Raw genomic sequence first — 21,543 nt, forward strand, 5'->3', positions numbered from 1 at the left:
CATCAGCCTGAGGTTATGGAGGCAGAAGGTTAGGTCTTCTCCATCACACTGGAGCTCCCAGGGACAGGGTCATATTTCCTGCTACAGATTGGGTCTTTTGAGGTCATGCCTGTCTCTTCCACATCAAGTTCAGGGGTTCTTGAGGTCAGGGGCTGTCTCCCCTGTCATACCATAAATTAGAGCTCAGGGCTGTTCATCTCCTTCTCAGCTGGGAACGTTGCTGTTAACATTGTGTGAGTTACAGCATCTAATTTACACCAGCAGTGTATGTGGCAACTAGCAGGGGGGATCCTCTGGTTGGGCAATCCCATGATACCTTCAGCCTGAGGCTCTATTTGCTGGGCCAGTGGTAATTAGAAGTGATTATAATTGTTATGCATTATTAATAACACATGAAGTAGAAAAGAAATCTAGTAATGAAAATATTGTGAGGTGTCATGAACAAACAGTAACTGGAATGGGAAGTTAAAGAATGAGTTTATGTAATGAGATCAATGAGGCAAAAGCTTAAGGAGCATGCTCATTTGTGTTCTGGGATAATCCTATTCAAGAAAAATGTCTCCCAGAGCCACTTATCTGAGGACATTATCCTAGAGAAGAAAAAACTTCTAGTAGCTAGATACACACTGAGTTCACACAAGGGAAATGACATGTATGTCTGGATGGAATGGGGGGTGGATGCTTTGAAGGGGTGGTTACAAAGGAATGGATAGAGGTCGGGATTATCTGATCAGTCAAAATGGAATTCTACATCTGCGAAGTTTAAAGTCTCTTCTGAGAGATTGTAAAGGGTTATTGGCCAGATGCTGGCAATTATAGGGAACTTCGCAGCTTTTGTAAATAGTGTCATCTAATCCAGACCAAATCTTGTTACCTTTATTTTACAAGGAAGCTAGTGCCTAGGGGGGTTGGCAGTCTTCCCAGGACCTGACAGTGGGCAAGCTATAGAGCAGAGGCCTGGCCTGAGGCCGTGTGATCGCCAGACAGTTACAGCTGCCCTTTGTAGAGTTTAGGGCTCTTTGGTGTGGTTTCATTCAAAGAGAATGTCAAGGTCCCTGTCTTGATCAGTGTGACCACTTGGATCTGTTTGGTGCTCTGAGGTTTTATGCAATATTCACTTTAAGCCCAAGGTGTATGGCTATCTGTGAGCAGGTAAGTGCTCTCATCTAATCCAGATTTTGTTGTTACCCGCCATTTGCTGTAAGTCTTGAGCAAGCAGAGCCATCAACCTTGGAAAGGATGGACAGCCAGAAAATTTCTCCATTCCCTGGGGTGTCACTCTAATTCTCCCACCCTCTGGTCTGGAGCTGTGGACAGTCTGCTTCAGAGCTCTCACAAGGAAGCAGAAAAGACAAGAGGTCAGAGGTACCCTGGCTCTACTCTGCCACCTACCTCTCTAGCCTCATAATCTTCTGGTCTCTTGTGTCTACTTGTGTCTACTCTACACTGGCTTCAAATATGAAGCACCCTCATTGTCCAGATGCTTCTTCCAGATATCTAAGAGAGGACCTCCTTGGATTTCCTCTAATATGTCCACTTATCAGAGGGCCCTTTCCTAACTATTCCTTATTAAAGAGCAAGACTACCTCTAATCTTCCTAAACTGACTTGATTTTCCTCAGTAACCTTCAACCACATCTCCCAATACACTACATGTCTAGGTGTTGACAGTTTATCTCACCACCAGGATATGAAATCATGGGTAGACAGATTTTCTTTGTTTTGTTCACCTTAGTATCTTCAGTACCTAGAAGCATGCCTGATATGCAATGACTAGTTTCCAAATGAACCTGTTTCCTCTTTCTCTGTTTCTCCCTGACCTCAATGAGTAAAATATTTCAAGCCAACACTATCACTGAGATAACAAAAGCACCTCTTTCCTCTGCCATATTGGGATTCTCCATGGCTATAACTCCTTCCTCCAGATCTACTGAGTGCCTCTCCATGGCTATAACTCCTTCCTCCAGATCTACTGAGTGTCCCACCCAAATTCCTTCAAATGAGGCATCCTTATGTTATGAGAATATGTGGTTGAGGTGGGAGGCAAGAGTCTACAAATCAATACCACTGAAGTGTCTACCTGGATCCACTTTCCACAATCAGGCTACACAGTAGCCCACGAAGCAGGCATGCCATTCCTATTTCTGTGTGGAGTGGAAGGAGGTCAGCCCATGCCCCCACCTGCCCCACAGGACCCACTGAGGCAGTGTGTGCTTACAGCAGTCCTCACACCCAGACCTGTAGGCTCTTGAACAGTCCACTCCCCTTGCACCAATTGTCTAAAGTTTGGCCCACCCCATTAGTGAAGCAAAATGAAAGCACGTGACCACCTACCAACACACCTTGGCAGAGGCGAACTCCACAGGCGCCGTCTACCCCCCAGGCACGTGATACGAGCTGTGCCCTCCAGACGATACCCAGGGAAGCAGGAGAAGATCAAGGTGTCACCTACGCCAAATTGCAAGCCCTTCCGGATGCTGTAGGCTGGGACTTCAGGCTCTTCACAGGGTTCCAAGTCATATTCTGGAATGGCAGCAGAAGACCTGATGTCAGAACAGCTAAGTGGGGAGTCGGGTGGTAGCGCAGTGGGTTAAGAGCACATGGCACAAAGCACAAGGACCAGCTTAAGGATCCCGGTTTGAGCCTCTGGCTCTCCACCTTCAGGGGAGTCGCTTCACAAGCGGTGAAGCAGGTCTGGAGGTGTCTATCTTCCTCTCCCCTTCTCTGTCTTCCTTTCCTCTCTCCATTTCTCTCTGTCCTATGCAACAACGATGACAACAATAATAACTACAACAATAAAACAAGGGCAAGAAAAGGGAATAAATAAATAAATAAATATTAAAAAAACAAAGAACAGAGTAAGGGGTGCAGTGAAAGGGGCAGGAGGAAGGATCCAGAGAACAAGTTAGACAGAAGGACAGAATCTGCATGTGGGTTTGGGCAGTGGGGCACCTGGCTATGCACACGTTATGAAATGCAAGGGCCCTGGTTCTAGCCCATGTGAGGTACAGCACAAGTTGTGTTCTGGGGTCAGTGTAAACCCCTCAGTACTACTGGCAGTGGAAGAGAAACCAAGCATTTGTGGGCATGTTTCCTGGAAACATTTGTGAGGGTCTCATGACTTGACCCTGACCTCTGTACCCCTTCATTCCACATTAACCCCCAAACCACAGGGCTAATAAGATTGTCCATACCAGGCACTGAACCAGACCAATTTAATCAGCTTGGTTCAAGGAGTCAGAGTGTACAAACCAGCCTAGGGAAATGTTCAATGGGAAAAATAATTCAAATGCTTCCTTTGAAGCTGTCTTGATAATGCTGACACTTGACCACACTGGCACGGGACTGGAAAATGCCATAATGAGTGGCATTTTATGGACCCACAAACATGCCTGGCACCACCAGCACACAACTATCATTTGTCCCCAAGGATCTCTCTCTTCTTGGACAAAGCTCTGGGGCTTCTGTGTGGAAAGGAGGGTCTAAGGCGAGGTACACTGGCTGGCCTGTGTGACCCAAAGTCAGGCCAGTCCAATCTGTTGCTGAACTGTAGGGCTGAACTAGGCCATGTGTCAAATTTTGGGGGACAGATGTCACTCGCCCATCTTGGGAGGAATCTGTCAGCTATTTCTGCTCCTGGCTGAGGAGGGGAGGGGTGACCCTGGAGAACAAAGGAGCAAGAGAAGTAAGGGGGCTCAGTACTTTTCTCTCTGAATTGACGTTAAAGAGCTGTCTTTTCAGAATTCCAAACAGAGATAAATATGCATTACTACTAAGCTAGCATTGATGAAGAAGGCCCCAATGAGACCCCAAATACTCCAATATGTTAATTTCAAACTCCCTTCATTTGCATTTTCGTCTCAAATTGCTGGGAATGTGAAGCACTAAAAATGAAATTAGGGGCCAAATCTGAAAGGCAGGAAGAGACTTATTTCTATGAAGTCCTCTAGTTTAACCACTTGGGTAGCCCATGTTTGGTGTAAATCCTAAACACAGAGGAGAGGCTGCCAACTGCTTCTAATCTCGTTATGGGGAAGCTCTTGCTTGTGTCTACTCCTATTGTCTTTTTTTTTTTTTTTTTTTCCCTGCTAGGCCTTCATTGGGGCTTTGTGCCTGCACAATTCTATCTTTCCAGGGGGACTATTTTTTCCCTTTAGATATCCATTGAGAGACAGGCTGAGAAACCACAGCACTGCTCCACTGCTCGTGAAACCTCCCTTTTGGGGGCTAGATGGTAGCTCAGCAGGTTAAGTGCACATGGTGTGGAGTGCAAGGACCAGAGCAAGGATTCTGGTTTGAGCCCCTGGCTCCCCACCTGCAGGGGGGGTCACTTTACCAACGGTGAAGCAGGTCTGCAGGTTTCTATCTTTCTCTCCCCCTCTCTGCCTTTCCCTCCTCTCTCAATTTCTCTCTGTCTTATCTAATAACAATAATAACAACAATAACAACAATGGCTACAAAATGGGAAAAATGGCCTCCAGGAGCAGTGGCTTCATTATGCAGGCACTGAGCGCCAGCAATAACCTTGGAGGCAAAAACAAACCAAAACAAAATACTTCCCCTTGCATGGTACTCCTATGAGGTGTTATAAACTTGAACCTGGGTCATCACAAGTGACAAAGTGTGCACTCTACCAACCCCCTATGCAAACTGTCTTTGCTACAGCAGTGAGGTTGTTTTCCCAGAGACTGGAGAGTTTCATTCTGTGTTCATTTGTTAGGAAGACCAGAAGGGGAAAAAAAACAATACTCTGTGGCCTCTTCCCTCAAGGGCCGCACAGTTTACCTGAGAAGGTGATGTTGAATCCTTCATAGGACATGGAGAAATCAGAAATGAAGCGGACCTGGGCGGTGAAGTTGCCATAGAGCCCAGCACTGATGGGGGCTGGCAGCCGTGAGCCAGTTAGCTGCCTCAGGGGCTGAGTGAAGCTGCTGTTCTCTGTAATGAGGAGGTAATCGTGGCCACTCTCAAGGTGGAAGGTGTGGAAAGTAAAGAACACACCTGCCAAGAGATCAGAAGGGTCCAAGTGAGGGTCAGTGAGATGGCTGAAACAGTCCAGTTGCAAGATGGAATCTTCATAAACACTTCCTATTTGTCAGTGTGCAGTCTGCATTGAGAAGTACAAATGGGCACCTGAATAAATAAAGAAACCTAACACACATGATCCCAGAAGGCTAGTCAGGGAGGACATTGCTTTATGCTTCTCAAAATTTGAAAGGGAAATTTATAGTTAGGTCTAAAATGGGAAGCAGAAATGGGATAGCATAATGGTTATGCAAACAGACTCTCATGCCTAAAGCCCCAAAGATCCAGGTTCAATCCCCCCACATCACCATATACTAATGTTGAGCAGTGCACTGGTGGCAACCTATCAATGTCCATGTACAGTAGAGAAGCAACTACAGAAGCCAGATCTTCCTCCTTCTGTACCCCATAAAGAATTTTGGTGAGAAAGGCTTCATAGCCTTTCTCACTTATTTCCTTATTTATTAATTCAACAAATATTTGTGTATTTGTTGAGTGTTTCTTGATGGGCTAGGATTCAGGGCTAGGTAGTGCAAGAGAATATAAAGACACTGAATAAATAGCTACAGTACAGAGTGATGACTGTGACAATGACTGGAGACTGGAGTACCATGGTTGGGAGAAATGGGAAGCAGTCTTCAGCAAGATGTGCATGTAGGATGGCCTCACTAAGGGGTAAACACTTCATTTTGGTCTTTTTGTTTGTCTTTATCGCCACCAGTGTTATCACTAGAGCTTGGTGCTGGCACTGTGAATCCACTGCTCCCAGCAGCCATTTTTCTTTTCCTCTTTTTTTAAAAAATTTATTTCTATTTTACTTGATAGCACAGAAATAAATTGAGCAGGGAGAAGAAAATAGAGAGGGAGAGAGACAGAGGGACACCTGCAGACCAGCTTCGCCACTTGTGAAGCTCCCCCCCCTGCAGGTGGGGAGCCAGGGATCAAACCCAAGTCCCCAGATTTTAGTCTTAACTGGTGCATGTGAACTAAGTAAGTTAACAGCAGAAAGGGAAAATATAAAATATAAAACACAGTTTAATTCTGCCAATGAGCCTAGGGCATTGGTGTGATTATTCTTAGTTCCATCTTATACCTGAGAAAACCAAGGCACATAGAAACTGAAGTCCTTCATCCAAGGTCACCCAGTTAGTAAGAGGGTAGGACTGAGATAGGAGCCGAGGCAATCTGACCACCTCCCATACAGGACGCTGCTTCCCACACTATAGCGAGAACAGGTAATAAGAGCGGCAGGTAGAGAGAAACATCACGGAGGAAAAGGGTCGTAATACCCAGTGCAACTCTTGAGCTTGTCCACATGGCAACAGTGTTGTGCAGCACATGCACAAATGCATGTCTACCCAGACGTGAGTGGGTCAAGAGACTTTACACTGTGGATGGGCTTGGGCAGGTAGGTGGGTAGCTAGGAGTGAGGGGGCTATTTGCTATTCAAAGGATAAGCTGCACGAGCAGTGCCTGGGAGCTTGTTAGAAATGCAGACTCTGGGTAGCGTAGTGGGTTAAGCGTACATGGTGCGAAGTGCAAGGATCGGTGCAAGGATCCTGGTTTGAGCCCCTGGCTCCCCACCTACAGGGGGGTCGCTTCACCAGTGAAGCAGGTCTGCAGGTGTCTGTCTTTCTCTCCTCCTCTCTGTCTTCCCCTCCTCTCTCTATTTCTCTCTGTCCTATCCAGCAACAATAACAGCAATGGCAACAATAACAACAAGGGTAACAAAATGTGAGAAATGGCCTCCAGGAGCAGTGGATTCGTAGTGCAGGTACTGAGCCCCAGCAATAACCCTGGAGGGAAATAAAGAAAAAGAATTGCAGACTCTGGGGGTGGGTGGTGGGGGTAAGCAGTGGTACTGGGTGAGTGCAGGATATCATAAGCAAGGACCTGAGTTCAAGCCCCACTCCCCACCTACAGGGGAGAAGCTTCACTAGCAATGAAGCAGGTGTGCAGGTGTCTATTCTGTCTCTCTCCCTCTCTCTCCTCTCAATTTCTCTCTATTCTATCAAATAAAATAGAAAGAACAACAGCAGCAGCAACAACAACAACAGGCTGCCGGGAATAGTAGATTTGTAGTGCCAGCATCAAGCCCCAGCAATAATTCTGGAGGCAAAAGAAAAAAATGCAGAATCTATACTTCAGACCTTCTGAATCAGGATCTGCATGCCAAGACAATCCTTAACTGATCTGTAGGGAGATAAGCCTGAGAAATGGTGATGACTGACTTTTTTTTTAAAATAAATGATGGCTAAATTCAAGCTCTTAATGCTAAATAAGTACGAATAAAAGCTTTTTGTCTCCAGAGCTGGGAGTCTTGTGCATATGTGTGATTTAACTGTTTCTGGGTCAACACTTTCATTCAGACATACAGAGAGAAGGAGAGATAACACAGCACTGGAGTTTCCCAGGGTGGAATGGTACTCCCAGAGGTGTTTGGACAATGCAGTGCCTTACCTGATGAGTGATCTCTCTGATCCTGCTAAGAAAATATTTAGAAGTCTCCATTTTGTTGTCTTTCTATTGACAGATGCTGGTGATCCCAGAGTATTTCGGATTCTATAAGTGGGGGTGGGGCAGGAAGGGACAGAACTGTTTCAGGAGAAACAGTGGGAATCCTCATGCCATTGCCCCATGTCCAGGCAACTCAGATGCACCAGTCATTTAGCTTTCTGTTCAAAGAAACATAGTCTAGGCGCTCCCTAAGTGCCAGCTTTGTACTAAGCACTAAGACCTCCAACTTGAGTGGAGGAGATGTATCAGCAGAGATGGTCTGGAGTGGAGGCATGAGAAGGGTGGGACAACTATTCCTCGAGGGTGAGGATCTGTTCACAAGGTCATAGTCCCTGACAGAGACATGGGAGCTGCTTGGAGACGCACAGGTAAATGTTCCCACATGTGTCCTGTGTCCCTGACATACACACGTGTGCAAGTGAGAAAACCTTTCTCAGTCCACAGAGCATGAGAAAAATCTGTGGACTACATGTCTTTTCCCTTCTGGCTAGAAAACGGGGCCAGGGGCATATGGGTGGATAGAGAGTGGATGCCACACAGTTAACAAGAGGAAACCCCAGTTGATTAAGCACTACACTTTGCATTCTGTTCTTCTAGCTGTAAATATAGCTCCTCCAATGGAGTAAACATTTGGCTGGCATTCTAAGGATGAGTAAACAATTGAGATAAAACCCCTGGGCTCCCCAGCTGTGCTGATTGCTTGGGGCTTTTTTGGCCATTGTGAGAAAATAAAGACATTGTCACAGAAATAGAGAGACCGCATGTTGGAGTCTGAATCCAGATTTGGTGTGACAGATGCACACACAAATGCACACTTGACTAGAGTGGAGCATGCAGAGTAGTCCAAAGGGCATCAGTGGCACACTGGAGCAGAGAGAGCAAGGCTGTGGGCTCTGGAGAGAGACAGACTAAAATTAAAACTAAAATAAAGTTAAAAACTAAAATAGGCCTACTAACTGTCTCCAGAATGGAGACCCTCCCAACTCTTCATCTGAACTATTCCAGCCTTTAGGTTCATGATGAGTCAACAATTTGTTTGGCTCTACATGTTAACTCTTTTTCAGCCACCAGGTTCCGGATGCTAGCATGATGCTGACCAGACTTCCCTGGACAGACAACCCCACCAATGTGTCTTGGAGCTCTGCTTCCCCAGAGCCCCACCCCACTAGGGAAAGAGAGAGGCAGGCTGGGTGTATGGATCAACCTGTCAACGCCTATGTTTAGCGGGGAAGCAATTACAGAAGCCAGACCTTCCACCTTCTACATCCCACAATGACCTTGGGTCCATACTCCCAGAGGGTTAAAGAATAGGAAAGCTATCAGGGGAGGGAATAGGATATGGAGTTCTGGTGGTGGGAACTGTGTGGCGTTGTATCCCTCTTATCCTATTTTTTTGTCAGTATTTCCTTTTTATAAATAAAAATTTTAAAAACTTAAAAAAAAATGCACTTATCAGCCAAAGGATCTGGACCAAGGGTCTGCTCAGCACAACCTGTGCTGAGTTTCCTCAACTATGATCTGGGGATGATAGTCTCCCTCAGAGGTGCTAGTTAACCCTTGGACGGCCACCTGCACAACTCAGAACACTGATCTTAGCATATCAGGGGTGCTCTTTGCTTGGTTCTTCTTATGGGTGTCCTGGAGCCTCAGCAAGGACACATTCTCTGGACTCCTGAGCTGACTGTTCTGGATTGAGCATGTGGTAAGTTGAACAATGAATTTTCTAACAAGTGCTAGTGCACCTGGTAGAGCCCATGTTACCATACTCAAGGGCCTTGGTCTCCACCTGCAGGAGGGAAGCTTCATGAGTCAGTCTCTCTCTCTCTCTCTCTCTCTTGTGTGCATGTTCTGTCTCTCTGTTTCTTAACTCTCCATATCTGTTTCTAAAAAATAAATAAATAAATGTTTTTAAAAATAAATTTCACAGAATTGAGTGGGTGTAACCATCCTTGTACCAGTCAGGAAGCAAATAGAATTAGCAGCCTAGTGGGTCTTATAACTTGAGATAGTCTTACAAGTAGTGGCAAAGGTGTGCCCCCTGGAGAAGGGTCTGGGCTCAGGTTATTTCAATTCATGTAAACATTTCTTATGTTGTGTATGAGCCAGGCATACAGCCAGAGCCTGTGGGTCTAATGCGTGTTTGAGCATGGATGGTTAACCCCCTGCAAGTCTGTCAGTCTCCCACTGGCATGCCAGCCACTGTGGTTGAGTGAGATGGGTTGGGGTACATGGGGAATTCCAACCAGCCTACCAGTCTCGCCACATCACCCCACCCCTCCTCCCTCTGGTGGGCTTCGCCTTCTTTAAGTTTCTATTTCCCCATTCCTGCATCACTATCCATACCTTCTCATTGCCTTGCTCTCTTTTTCCTTATAAGGAGATAATGGTCTCACTGGCCAACTTGGCTACTTCCCATGCACAGCTACCCCTTTATAAACTTGTAATTGAAACAATAAAGTGTTCCGTCCACAGCCACGGTGCCCTGAGGTGGTTTGTTGTACCATCTTCTGCCACAGTATACTGGAAGACCGCTCAGTGAGCTCACCCCTGCAGCTGCTGGCCCGAGATTCCCTACTCTCTGTCTCTGGTGGCCAACAGGCCAGACAGTGAAGTGGAAGCTGGGCTGGCCCATTTCCCTCTAGGAACCCAACAAGAGCCAGTCACAGTCTCAAAGAACCTGAAGTCTTTCGTGGACACTTGATGAAAATGCTGCCCAGTAGAGTAGAATCTGGGATTGGGAAATTAGAAGACTTTGTGCAAGATCACAGAGGGAACACAAGCAGACTCCGGGCTGTGAGAGGGTATTGGAAAGGCTCATTAACAGTGAGTTCAGAAGGATGAAGAAGGGCAGTGGTAGAGATGGTGCAGGGAAAGGTATATCTGAGACAAGAAATAATACCCAGGTTCAATCACCAGTACCACCATAGCTAGAGCTGAGCATTGCTACAATCTGTATTTTTCTCTCTGTAGCTCTCTTTGATTAAAGTAATATCTCTCTCTTTCTTTCTCTCTCTCTCTCTCACACACACATACACACATACACACATACACACACACACACACACACACACACACACACACACACACACACACACACACACACCCCATCCTAATAGAGAAAGCTTTAAAGGACAGGTATAGTTTGGGAAAATTTAGGAACTGAAAGATTTCTATAGCCAGAAGTCAGTGTTTAGATGGCTCAGAAGGAGGTACAAAAAGGTCATCAAGTGCCAGACAGATAGTTCAGCATATGAGAGTACAAGACTTGTATACATGGGCCCAAGAGGTCCTATGCTCAATCATAAACAAATAAATAATATACGTGTTAAGGTTAGTAATAATTTAGACTACATTAACTATTTACATAGCCTGGGGTCTATGCTAATGTCTAGGTGAGTCTTCACATGATTCTCAGGAAGAAGTGACATCATCATCCATCAAGGACCTCTTGTTGATTCTCTGCCTAGAACAAGTTCCCCCTGGCTAGCTCCTGTTCACCCTTAATGAGTGAGTTAGGTTTCAGCTCCAGACCTAAGTATTGCTTGACCTTCAATGCAAGCTTTTCTCTTGGAGTCTATAATTATTTGGTTTATGTCTCTCTACATTTTATGTGTGTATCTGCTTGGGAGATAGCACAGTTCAAAAAATATTTTATTTCCTTCTTGGTGCCACCAAGTAGCTTCTGGATCCTCCAGTGGCTTTCTCTCTCCAGGTTTGACAGAAACAGCTTTGTAGAACACACCAGGACGTGACCTCAACTCCTTCCCTTTTGGAGAATAATATAGATCACCTGAAACTTGATGATTATTTTAAGTTCTTACGTTGGTTATACAACATACTATGGTATAGACACCCTAAGCTCTCACTAAAAAGCAGATTTTGAATTATGAACTTTTTCTGAGCTTAGTTCTATGCAGTACACTATTCTCTAGTGCTGTTGGGCAGAAGAAGGGAACTACAGCACCATGGCACACAATTAAGGGGGTAAATACTGTTATGTAGCAGTCCCATCACCCAACATTTAATTTTAGATTAATGCTTCAAACATTCTTTTTTGTGTTTTCAGCTATGCACATTAACAGAGAGAAAATACACAGCCAATTTGGTTTTTATTTCCAGCACAGTATTCAATAAATTACAGGAGTCAGTCAACAACTTGCTATAGAAAAGGTTCTGTGTTAGATGCTTTTGCTCAATGGTAGGCTAGTGACAGTGCTCTCTGCTTGTTGAAGGAAGGCTGAGTGGAGTGATGCTTTCTGTCGGTTAGGTTTGTTATATGCAGTTCCAGGATCTGACATTTCCAACTTACTGTGGGCTTATCACAACCCCGTTGTAAGTCAAGGAAGATCTGTATTGTGAAGAGAAGGGTTCAACTACAGCCTTGTTCTGATTGGAGAGTTGTGCCTTGTCTAAGAAGCTCCAAGCCATCCTAATCTTGACTAGACCAGGTCTATTAAAAGCAATATGTGGTGGGTTATAGATTACTTTTACATTTTCTTTGTTATGTAAAAAATTCTGACCCTTGAACAATGCACAAGTCAGAGGTACTGACACCCTATGCAGTTGAAACTCTTAACTTTTGACTCTGCTGAAGCTGAATCACTAATTGCTGGTAACCAGAATTCTTACTGACAAGATAAACAATTAGCACATTTTGTAGGTTATATGTATTATATGTTGCATTCTTAAAGTATACTAAAGAAAATTATATTAACAAAAGCATAATATAAAATATATTTACAGTATTATACTGTATTTACCCATACCATACATTTACATAGTCTGTTTACAAGAAAGTCCTCCTATAAAAGGATCCATACAGTTCTAAACCAGTAGTTTAATGGTCAAATGTAGTATACGTTACATGTAATACATGTTTTATTGTTCAGATTAGCAAGAAGTCAAAAGAGGAAAACAGGTGTAAGTAGTATTATCATCTTGGGGGTATATGTCTTTTCCAGACTATTTTTTTTTATAAGCTGAAAATATTTTGGAATGGACTGTTTTTCTTCAGTGTATTGCAAACCACTGTAAATCTATAAATATTGTTTTACATTATTGATTTTAGAACATATACTCATAACATTTCATTATATGACTGTACCATGTATTTATCTAACATTTCTTTATTGATGGGATTTTTTCCTGTCATTCTTTTTAAAGATTTATCTTATTCATTGCACATGGGAGAATTTCATATGAGAGAGAAGAGGGAGAAAAGCCAAAGCAGTGTGTGTGACAGTGGGAACTGAACTGGGAGCCTTGGACATGCAATCATACTCTACCAGCTGAGCTATTTTTCTGGATGCACAATTATTATTTAAAAATTTTTTTTAAAATATTTTATTTTATACACATATACATACACACTGGATACAGACAGAAATTGAGAGTGGAGGAGATAGAGCGGGAGAGAGAGAGAAGAAGAAGGAGGAGGAGGAGGAGGAGAAGTAGAAGAAGAAGAAGAAGAAGAAGAAGAAGAAGAAAGACCTGTAGCCTTGCTTTATCACTTATGCAGCTGTATCCCCTGCAGGTGGGCACTGAGGGTATGAAAACAGGGCCTGAACATTATAACATGTGCACTCGACTGGATGTGCCACCACCAGGCCTCTTTTAAAATTAATTCTTTTTAAGAAATGTCCTTGTAGCTGATCTTGGTATAGAATTTTAATTATTTTCGTCAGTTAAGTTCTAAGAAGTGGGATTTTTGGGCCCAAAGACAGGCATGTGCTTACGGTTTTCAATTCAGGTTACTCAATTATACAATCAGCAATCTGAACCACTTCACACAATGTCAACTTTGAAGAAGAGTATTTATGTTTTCAATTGGTCCCCTGGACTGGTATATCAATAGCATTCTTTGATGACTTGAAACAGAAAATGGTATTTCATTACTGATTACATTTACATTTCATTGGTTATTAGTGAGATTGAAGTCTTTTTATTTGCATTTCTATCAGTTTACAGTTTGTTCATTTTACAAACTTATAAGGCAGACATGTTTCTTAAAGATTTTTAGGAATTCCTTTTTAAAATAATGTTGGTAATCCTTAGTTGGCTATATGTGTGTTGCAAATATTTTGTTCAATTTTTATATAAAACTCTTGGGTTTTACTTCATCAAATTGAATATTATTTGCTATTATGGATCCTACAGTTTTGGTGTTACTCTTTAAAGTACATTGCTACCTGATGTTAGATTTTCATGTTCTACTAGTATTGGAATTTATGTGGTTAAATTGATGAGGCATACTTTCCCCTCCCCCACTTGGTTAATCCCACTATTTTAAAACCACTTATTAAATAATCTACCCTCTATTCATTGAATTGGAAATGACAATTTAATATTATATTAAAGATTCTCTGTCTTTTCTGACTCTCTCTCTCCCCCACCATTGTCTATGTCTATCCTCACCTCCCCTCTTTTCTCTCTCTCTTACACACACCACACACACACACACACATACACACACACACACACACACACACACACACACACACACACACACGAGTATATTTATGAACTGCTCTACTACTCTACTGATTTGTATGTCTACTCCCATATTCACTATTAAAATCGTTTTTGCCCATAACAACATTTTAATATCTGGAAAAGTTACTACTTCCTGAATTTTTTTTTCTTTGGTCTCTCCACCTACTAATTCTTTTAAATCAGAGGTTGTTATCGCTATCTATCAGAATTACTAATGCTGTGTTTGAAAAAGGTAAGATGCCTGGCTTTTACCTCCAACACAGGAAACTCAAACCACTAGGGTATGGTATAAGCTTTAGTGTGTTTGCCAAACTGCAGAAGGATTAAGACTCAAAACTCTAGATGGATTTCAGAGTAAACGCTAAGGTTAGAGATCTTATCTGTCTGGTTACTGCTTATTCCCAGACCCAGTGTCTACCACAGAGGTGGCATGCGATCAATATTTGCTGAATGAAAGAACATGAAAATTAATGTTTATGTATAATCAGCACCCTTACTTTGAACTTGAACTCCTAAAGATCATTTGTGAGGGAAGCTGAAATAATAGTCAAGGGTAGAGAATACAGCAAATGTGTCATCCATCAGAGGGAAAGCTGAATGTGTGAGAAGAGGGCCATGACATTCAGTAGCTGAAAGGTGGGCTTTAGAAAGGGGAGAAGATAGTTCCTGTGTTCCTCAAGAACACAACACAAAGAAGAAAGTTCTAGAGACACTGTATAGGCTATTAGAAAGGGATGATATCTGTCAAAAAATTATGATAGTAGGGCCGGGCACATAGTACTATGCTCAAGGATGCACACAAGAGAGAGGGTTCAAGCCCCCACTCCATACCTGCAGCAGGGACACTTCACAAGTGGTGAAGGTCTGCAAGACTCTCTCTCTCTCTCTCTCTCTCTCTCTCTCCTTAATTTCTATCCTATCAAATAAAATGGAAAATAAAAAATAAAAGGAAAAAATAGCCACCAGGAGCAGTGGATTTGTGGGGGTGGTGCACTGAGCCCCAATGATAACCCTGGAAGCAAGAAAAAAAGAGATAGTCTCTGTCCATTTATTGACTGGGTTGGCTGCTTCACCACTAGCAGTGTTTATTTCCTTTTTATTGCCCTGTTTTTATTGTTGTTGTAGTTATTACTGTTGTTGTTATTGATGTCGTTGTTGTATAAGACAGAGAAATGGAGAGAGGAGGGGAGGCAGAGAGAAGGAGAGATAGATAGACACCTGCAGACCTGCTTCACCACTTGCAAAGTGACACAATGCAGGTTGGGAGCTGGGGGTCTGAACTGGGATCCTTACACTGGCTTTTATGCTTTGCATCATGTGTGCTTAACCCGCTCCACTACCACTCAGCTCCCACTAGCAATGTTTAAACAGAAGGTGTGTTGTCATCTTTAAGCAGTGATTTAGAGAAGATTCTTACATTCAGTAGGATATGAGGGATGGTAACCACCAAGATCTCTCCAGCATGGGGAGATTTTAGATACTCAGATGGATGTAGTCAATGAGTTCTATGATTCAAAAAGATGAGATGGTTCTGGAAGTTTTGTTTTTGGTAGAAAATTCCTGACTAAGTCAAAGTGACCACTATAAAGGGACATCCCCACTGAGGTCACCCGGACTTGGGGAGTGCAAGGCCCTGACTATGTCACCACCTAATACCTGCCATGGGCCTAAACACTTACCTTTGCCATGCGATGTTTCAATAATCCAGGTGCAGTTCAAGTTGTTGGGGTAGAAATCAGGAAACCCCGGTGACAAGATGGTGCCACTGGAGCCTTGAATGAAGCCACCACAGAGTGCTATAGGAGTGAAGAGGGCAGTGTGAGACAGGAGAACCCCAGGGAGTCTCTCCTCAACCCCCTTGCTCCCCACCTCCTCTCAAATGCCCAACCCTCACTGATAAGTGGGAGTCTTGTGCCTCACCCAGCTTACTGCATTTTCATGGAAAAATAAAGGAATTTCTGACTTGAGTCTTTCCTTGTGGTGTGCCTCACCTTCACAGCTGGGCAGGGCCCGGCTCCACTGGAAGTTGGGCTCACACTCCAGGGGCTCCCCATCGCTTAATGTGTAGCCAGAGTCACAGCTGAAGGTTACCATAGCACCCACATAGAAGTCATTCCCATGGCGCTGCCCATTGACAGGGATCCCTGGATCCAGACAGTGGTCTGACTGCAGAGTTATAGCTGGAAAACAGAGACCACAGCTAGAAGAGACAAGTCACCATTGCCACATTGGACCCTGGCTGACTCAAAATGGGGGGGGGGAAGAGAGCCCCGATGTGTCACAGACTGAAGATGCCAATTACCCACTAACCAAATGTAACCAAATGTAGCTGTCAGTATCTGCTGAGAGTATATGTAAAGATTTCTTGGCCAGAGAAAGCAAGATTTCTTCAACTTTTACATACTTGCTCATCCATCTATTTACTTACTCAGTAAGCATAAGCAGAGTATTGACTGTGATGCATACATTCTCCTAAGGCTTAGGGACACAATTATGGCTAAGAATATGACCTTGTCCTTATGGTGCTCTCCAACCCTAACTTTCTGTATTCATCTACAAAGAACTTCGGCGGTACCCATCTCTCTAAATTAAGGTTCCAGCAATGAATATTTAAGTTAATGAGAGAGGGTGAGAGGGACTTGGAGATGCCATCTCATGTCAGTGTCATGATTTGTCTAGTGCTCTGTCCCAGAATGCTCAGTGGTATCCTCTCCCTACACACATCTGTGCACATAAGGTCATGATCTCTCTCTGTTTCTAAAGGCTGGACTCTAAACTCCCATGAGCTGAAAGGATGTGGAAAAGAACATAACTGAGAATCTCCTGGGGAGGAGGCCAAGCCAGGAGGCCTTTGGTGAAAGCCTTCTCCCCACTCCCCCCAACTCTGGCCGACTGCCATCTGCCTTCCCAACACTTACTCTCATAGCGGAGCTGGAAGCCAATGTCTGAGTGACTCTTATCAGTAGAGAAGAGGAGATAGAGGTAGTTACTGGTGCTGATGAGGAACTGGGGGACCTGGGTCCCGTGGTAAACCCCAATCAAGGGTGCTGAGTATGTCCGTCCATCTCGCACTTCCAGTGTGTCATAGTTGACCTCAGTTTTGAACCTGCCAAAGAGAGAAATGAAAATTTCTTGAGAAGTCCAAGGCTGATTAATTTGCAAATGACAAAAGCCTCTGCTTGACCTAGGGTTTCAGAAAAGCCAGATTTGTGCAGACTGGGCTATTTTTAGGACAGTCTGCACATATTCAGTAACTACAGAAAAAGGCTTTTTTCTTCTTTATTCATTTAGTTCCTCTTCCCGTAGTTGGGTGCAGCCCCTCAAACCCTGTGCCTGGGGCCATGCCTCATCTGAAGGCCTAGAGAGATGATGTCTATTAGCCTCAGGAATAAGAGAGTTCTAGGCTAGGATGGCAAAATAGATCACTTGACTAGTGTGTAGAACCCAGGTTCAAGACTGGCTCCTACTGCATGAAAGGAGCTTCAGTGCTGTTTTTTTCTCTCTCTCTTTCTCTCTCTCTCTCTCTCTCTTCCTCGTTGTCTTGCTCTTTATATCTGAAAAAGTCATCCTGGAACGGTGAAGCCCCATAAATATACAAAAAAAAAAAGGGAGAAAGAAGGATAAGGATAAGGAGGAGAAGGAGAGGGAGAGGGAGAAGGTGAGGGAGAGGGAGAGGGTTGGGGGCCAGTAGCTGGCAAGCTACAATCCAAGGGCCAAACCTGGCTTATGGTCAGCTTTTATATGGTGCAAGAGTTAAGAATATTATTTACATTTACAAAGTGGTACTTAAAAAAAAAAGGCAATGAAGATTATGCAACAGATATCTAAAACTTAAAATATTTACTATCTGGCCCATCACAAAGACATTTGGGAAGTGCTGTTCTAGGTCAATGCTTCATTTTTTCAGAAGAAATTCGTGTCTTAGTTAGGTGGCTACTCTCCTTACTTGAGCAGCATAACCAAGGTGGGAGCTAGACATGGGCAGATGAGCAGGATTTGAATCAGTCAGGCCACCTTGCCATGCTGGAATTTTCTGGGTCATGTTCTGCAGATAATGCCATCTATATCTGATAGTGTCTACCTATGCACTTTCTTTCTGGTGGTGGGAGGGAGGGCAAAAAGGAAATAAGGGTCCTGACATGCTGTGGCACTACAGTCTTAGTCTGATCCCTCTGTCATAATCCCTTAGACAGTACACCCCCAAACTGAGGTGGAATCAAGGTCAGGGGCAAAGCCATTGTGTTCTGTCTCTATCTTGGGCAGCCCACACAGGGTTCTGACTTTGCTGACATTCCAGCTAGCCCTCATCCATTCCATGATCCCTCTCATACCTCTCACCAACACCTAGAAATCACCCTCTCAACCCCCGCCCCCACCTGCGTGCCGCAGCCTATGGTATAAGCACCTGTCGAAAGTGATTTTGATGGGGTAGCCTGGCTGGGCTTCAATCACCCAGGCACAACTCAAGGCATCCTTGTAGAAGCCAGGCCAACCAGGAGAGAGGATGGTGCCACTGGGCGAAGTCAGGTGACCACCGCAGGGAGCTGGGGGTGGGGGGAAACAAAGGAGGGAAATAGCTGTCATGGGGGTTGCACATAAACAAACAAAATAGTGACAATCTTGCTATAAATTGTATCTGTCAGCAAGTGTTGGTCTTGTTTTTATGGAAAACTATATAAACCATGAGTTTTGTCTTTGAGGATTGTTACGAATATGTCATTTGGAGTTTTATTGAAGACCAGAAGGGAAACATGAAAACAGTCCTTTCAGCAACGTCCTTTGCCTCTTTAGAAGAGCTGGTGAGCAGGAAATATTTGGGTCAGATACTTCCTTTGCTTTGTACTCCACTGTTGGACCATAAACCTGGCCCACCTCCTTGCACCCAACCCCCAGTGAACAGTGGTGGGGAGTGGTCTTATTCTCAACATTCAGCTTGGAATCCTGCTTCACTCACTGTGAACTCACAGAGTGCAGAGACTTTATTATCTGTCTCATTCAGTTTGGAATTCCCATCATTTACCCCAGCAGAGGCACACAGCTGTCCCTCAGTGAACAAATTAATGAGTGAACAGAAAGATGAAAGAGTGTGGCCTATGAGTGACTCCAAGAGACCCTGGGTGTTCCAGACACACCTCATGACTGGCCCTGATCTTATAAAACCTGTTATCTTAGTCCCTCAGTCTCGATGCCCATTCTCCCCATCTCTCAGCCTCCCATCCTCATCTGTATCTTTGCCGCTATTCTTGCCCCTTTCTGCCACCAGATCCTTGGCCACTGAGTGGTAACTAGAGCTCTTCTCATGCTCCCTCTTCAGGGCAAGATGGGTGATTTCATTGTCTACTCCTTTCAAAGTTATTAAAAGTCATATGACTGCTCCAAGCCATCAGATGAGAGTGAAAGTGAAGGGTGTCATGTCCATGTGCGGACTTGAAGGGTTTGTGCAGGCTCTGTGGGTTTCCTGCCTTGACGACCATGACAGGTAGCGTCAAGATGGATGTCCTTGGGCCTTTAAGTGACTTTGGGAGCAGGCACTCCAATGGCCCATGTTAAATACGTAGCTTGAGTAGAGTGTGAGATGTAGCTCCTGGTTATTTTCTTTACTTCTTTGCCTTTTTTTTTTTTTTACCATTTTATTATACAGTGAATAGTTTACAGTATAGCTGCGCCATGGGTACAATATCTCATGTCCTCATGATAGGTGTTTGCAAAACACTCTCATTCCTAACTTGGGTCCTTTTTCACTATGTTGCACCAGGACCCCAAAGCCCCCCACTCCCAACCTACCTTCCCCAGAGTCCGTTGCTTTGGTGCAATACAGCAAACCCAGTGCTTGTTTTACTTAGTGTTTTCCCTTCCTGTCATTGTTTCTCAAATTCTGCTGCTGGTGCTGTTCTCACCACACCATGGATGGACAGCCCACACAGGGAAGGTACTGAACTTCACATACATGACTGTACAAAACACACTCTGTGAGGGTCACACCGCTATTTTCTCCATTTTGCAGTTATGAAGGCTGAGGCTTATGGAACTCATGTAGTTGGCCCTTAATGGTTAACAAGTGGTAGGCTCTGGATTCAGACCTAGGAAAACAGTGCCCATCCAGAGATCTTAAGTGAAGCAGGCTTCCAGTTTTGAAGGAAACCCTGCTTCCTTTAGATTGTCCTTGAGATCAGCCATGTGCTAAAAATGTTTTCCATGGAATGGGAAAGGGGATAAGGTGCTACACAGCAATTCTATCTCTGTACTTCCTGCAAATTCCCCTGTTGTCACAAAATGAAACCAAATGGATCACACCCTTTCCCCCCTCAATTCTGTAAACATTTAGACAATACCTAAAATAATAGAGAAAACAAATTGTTCGAGAATAAAACAAAAGAGTGATTACCAGAATGGAAGAAGGAGGAAGTGAGTAAATTGGACAACCGCAGTCAACTGTAGGGTGAAGGAAGAAAAATAGACTTTGGTGGTGAACATTATGAAACCTTTGTTTTAAACCAATATTATTTCAGTTAAAATTAAAATATTGCCAAAAATTCTTAACAGAAAACTATATTACAAAGTTTAATAAAAATATTAATGGGGGGCCAGGTGGTGGCACACTTGGTTGAGTGCACATGTTACAGTGCGGAAGGGCCCAGATTTGAGCCTCCAGTCCCCACCTGCACCAGGGAAAGCTTTGCAGGTGGTGAAGCAGTGCTGTAGGCATCTCTCTGTCTCTCTCCCTATCTTCCCCTTCCCTCTCAATTCCTGGCTGTCTCTATTCAGTATATAAATAAAGACTAAAAAAATTTTTAAAAGAAAATGTTAATGGTGGTTTCTGTAAAGATAGACAACTTACTGATTTCTGTAATAACAGACAACTTACAAGGACTTATAACATTAACTGCTCTGTGTGTTTTATCTCATTTAAACACACACGGCATTTATGAAGTTATCTCCATTTTACAGAGGAGAATGTTAGGGCTAAATAGGCTAAGAGCTAATGAAGTCAGAGCTGAAATTTAACTTCAAATCCCTTGAAACACTATAAGAACTGCTGATAGCAATGAGCTCACATGTATTGAGAGTTTCCCATGTGTCAGGGCTTAACAGGGATTATCTTTGTGATAGCTGAGACACTAAAAGGTAGGTACCATGACTATCCTCATTTCATAGGCTGGGAGTATGATCCCATTTTTAGTTAAGCTGAGGCCTGGGGAAATTTATTCAGAACTTCTGCTAACATTGAGAGAGTAAATTGCAATGGATAGTAACACTTCCTGGGTAACCCCAGTTTCTAAAATCCATCCATCTGGGTCACTGAAACTAACAAATGCTTTCCTCTGCTTCTCCAGTCAACATGTGAGGTGTTGAAAGTGGAAAGGAAGGCAAGAAGACTGCTGGCTTCTGGGTGCTCATGCAGGGACCCAGGCTCTGCAGCAGTAAGTAAGTATTCTCTCTTGGGACCCATTCAGTGCCAACCCAGTCTTATGCGCTTCTGGACTGAGGACTCACTCACTTGCCTGGAAGC

The 21,543-nt window shown here is 43.9% G+C and overlaps 1 protein-coding gene across 5 annotated transcripts in view; it reads right to left on the reverse strand.

Moving 5' to 3' along the window:
- Positions 1–21,543, reverse strand: part of CSMD2 (CUB and Sushi multiple domains 2) — an 814,611-nt gene that overhangs the window by 261,237 nt on the left and 531,831 nt on the right. For 4 of the 5 annotated variants that reach the window (XM_060205823.1, XM_060205821.1, XM_060205820.1 and 1 more), the window contains 6 exons: positions 18,439–18,577; positions 16,952–17,139; positions 16,025–16,213; positions 15,713–15,829; positions 4,785–5,000; positions 2,334–2,522 (listed from right to left, as the gene is read on the reverse strand). In XM_060205823.1, the coding sequence (XP_060061806.1) occupies positions 2,334–2,522; positions 4,785–5,000; positions 15,713–15,829; positions 16,025–16,213; positions 16,952–17,139; positions 18,439–18,577 (1,038 nt within the window). The remainder of the gene's footprint in view (positions 1–2,333; positions 2,523–4,784; positions 5,001–15,712; positions 15,830–16,024; positions 16,214–16,951; positions 17,140–18,438; positions 18,578–21,543) is intronic. The other variant, XM_060205822.1, reaches the window with a different exon arrangement.

This window comes from Erinaceus europaeus, chromosome 13, assembly GCF_950295315.1.
Source record: "Erinaceus europaeus chromosome 13, mEriEur2.1, whole genome shotgun sequence".
NCBI classification, from domain to species: domain Eukaryota; kingdom Metazoa; phylum Chordata; class Mammalia; order Eulipotyphla; family Erinaceidae; genus Erinaceus; species Erinaceus europaeus.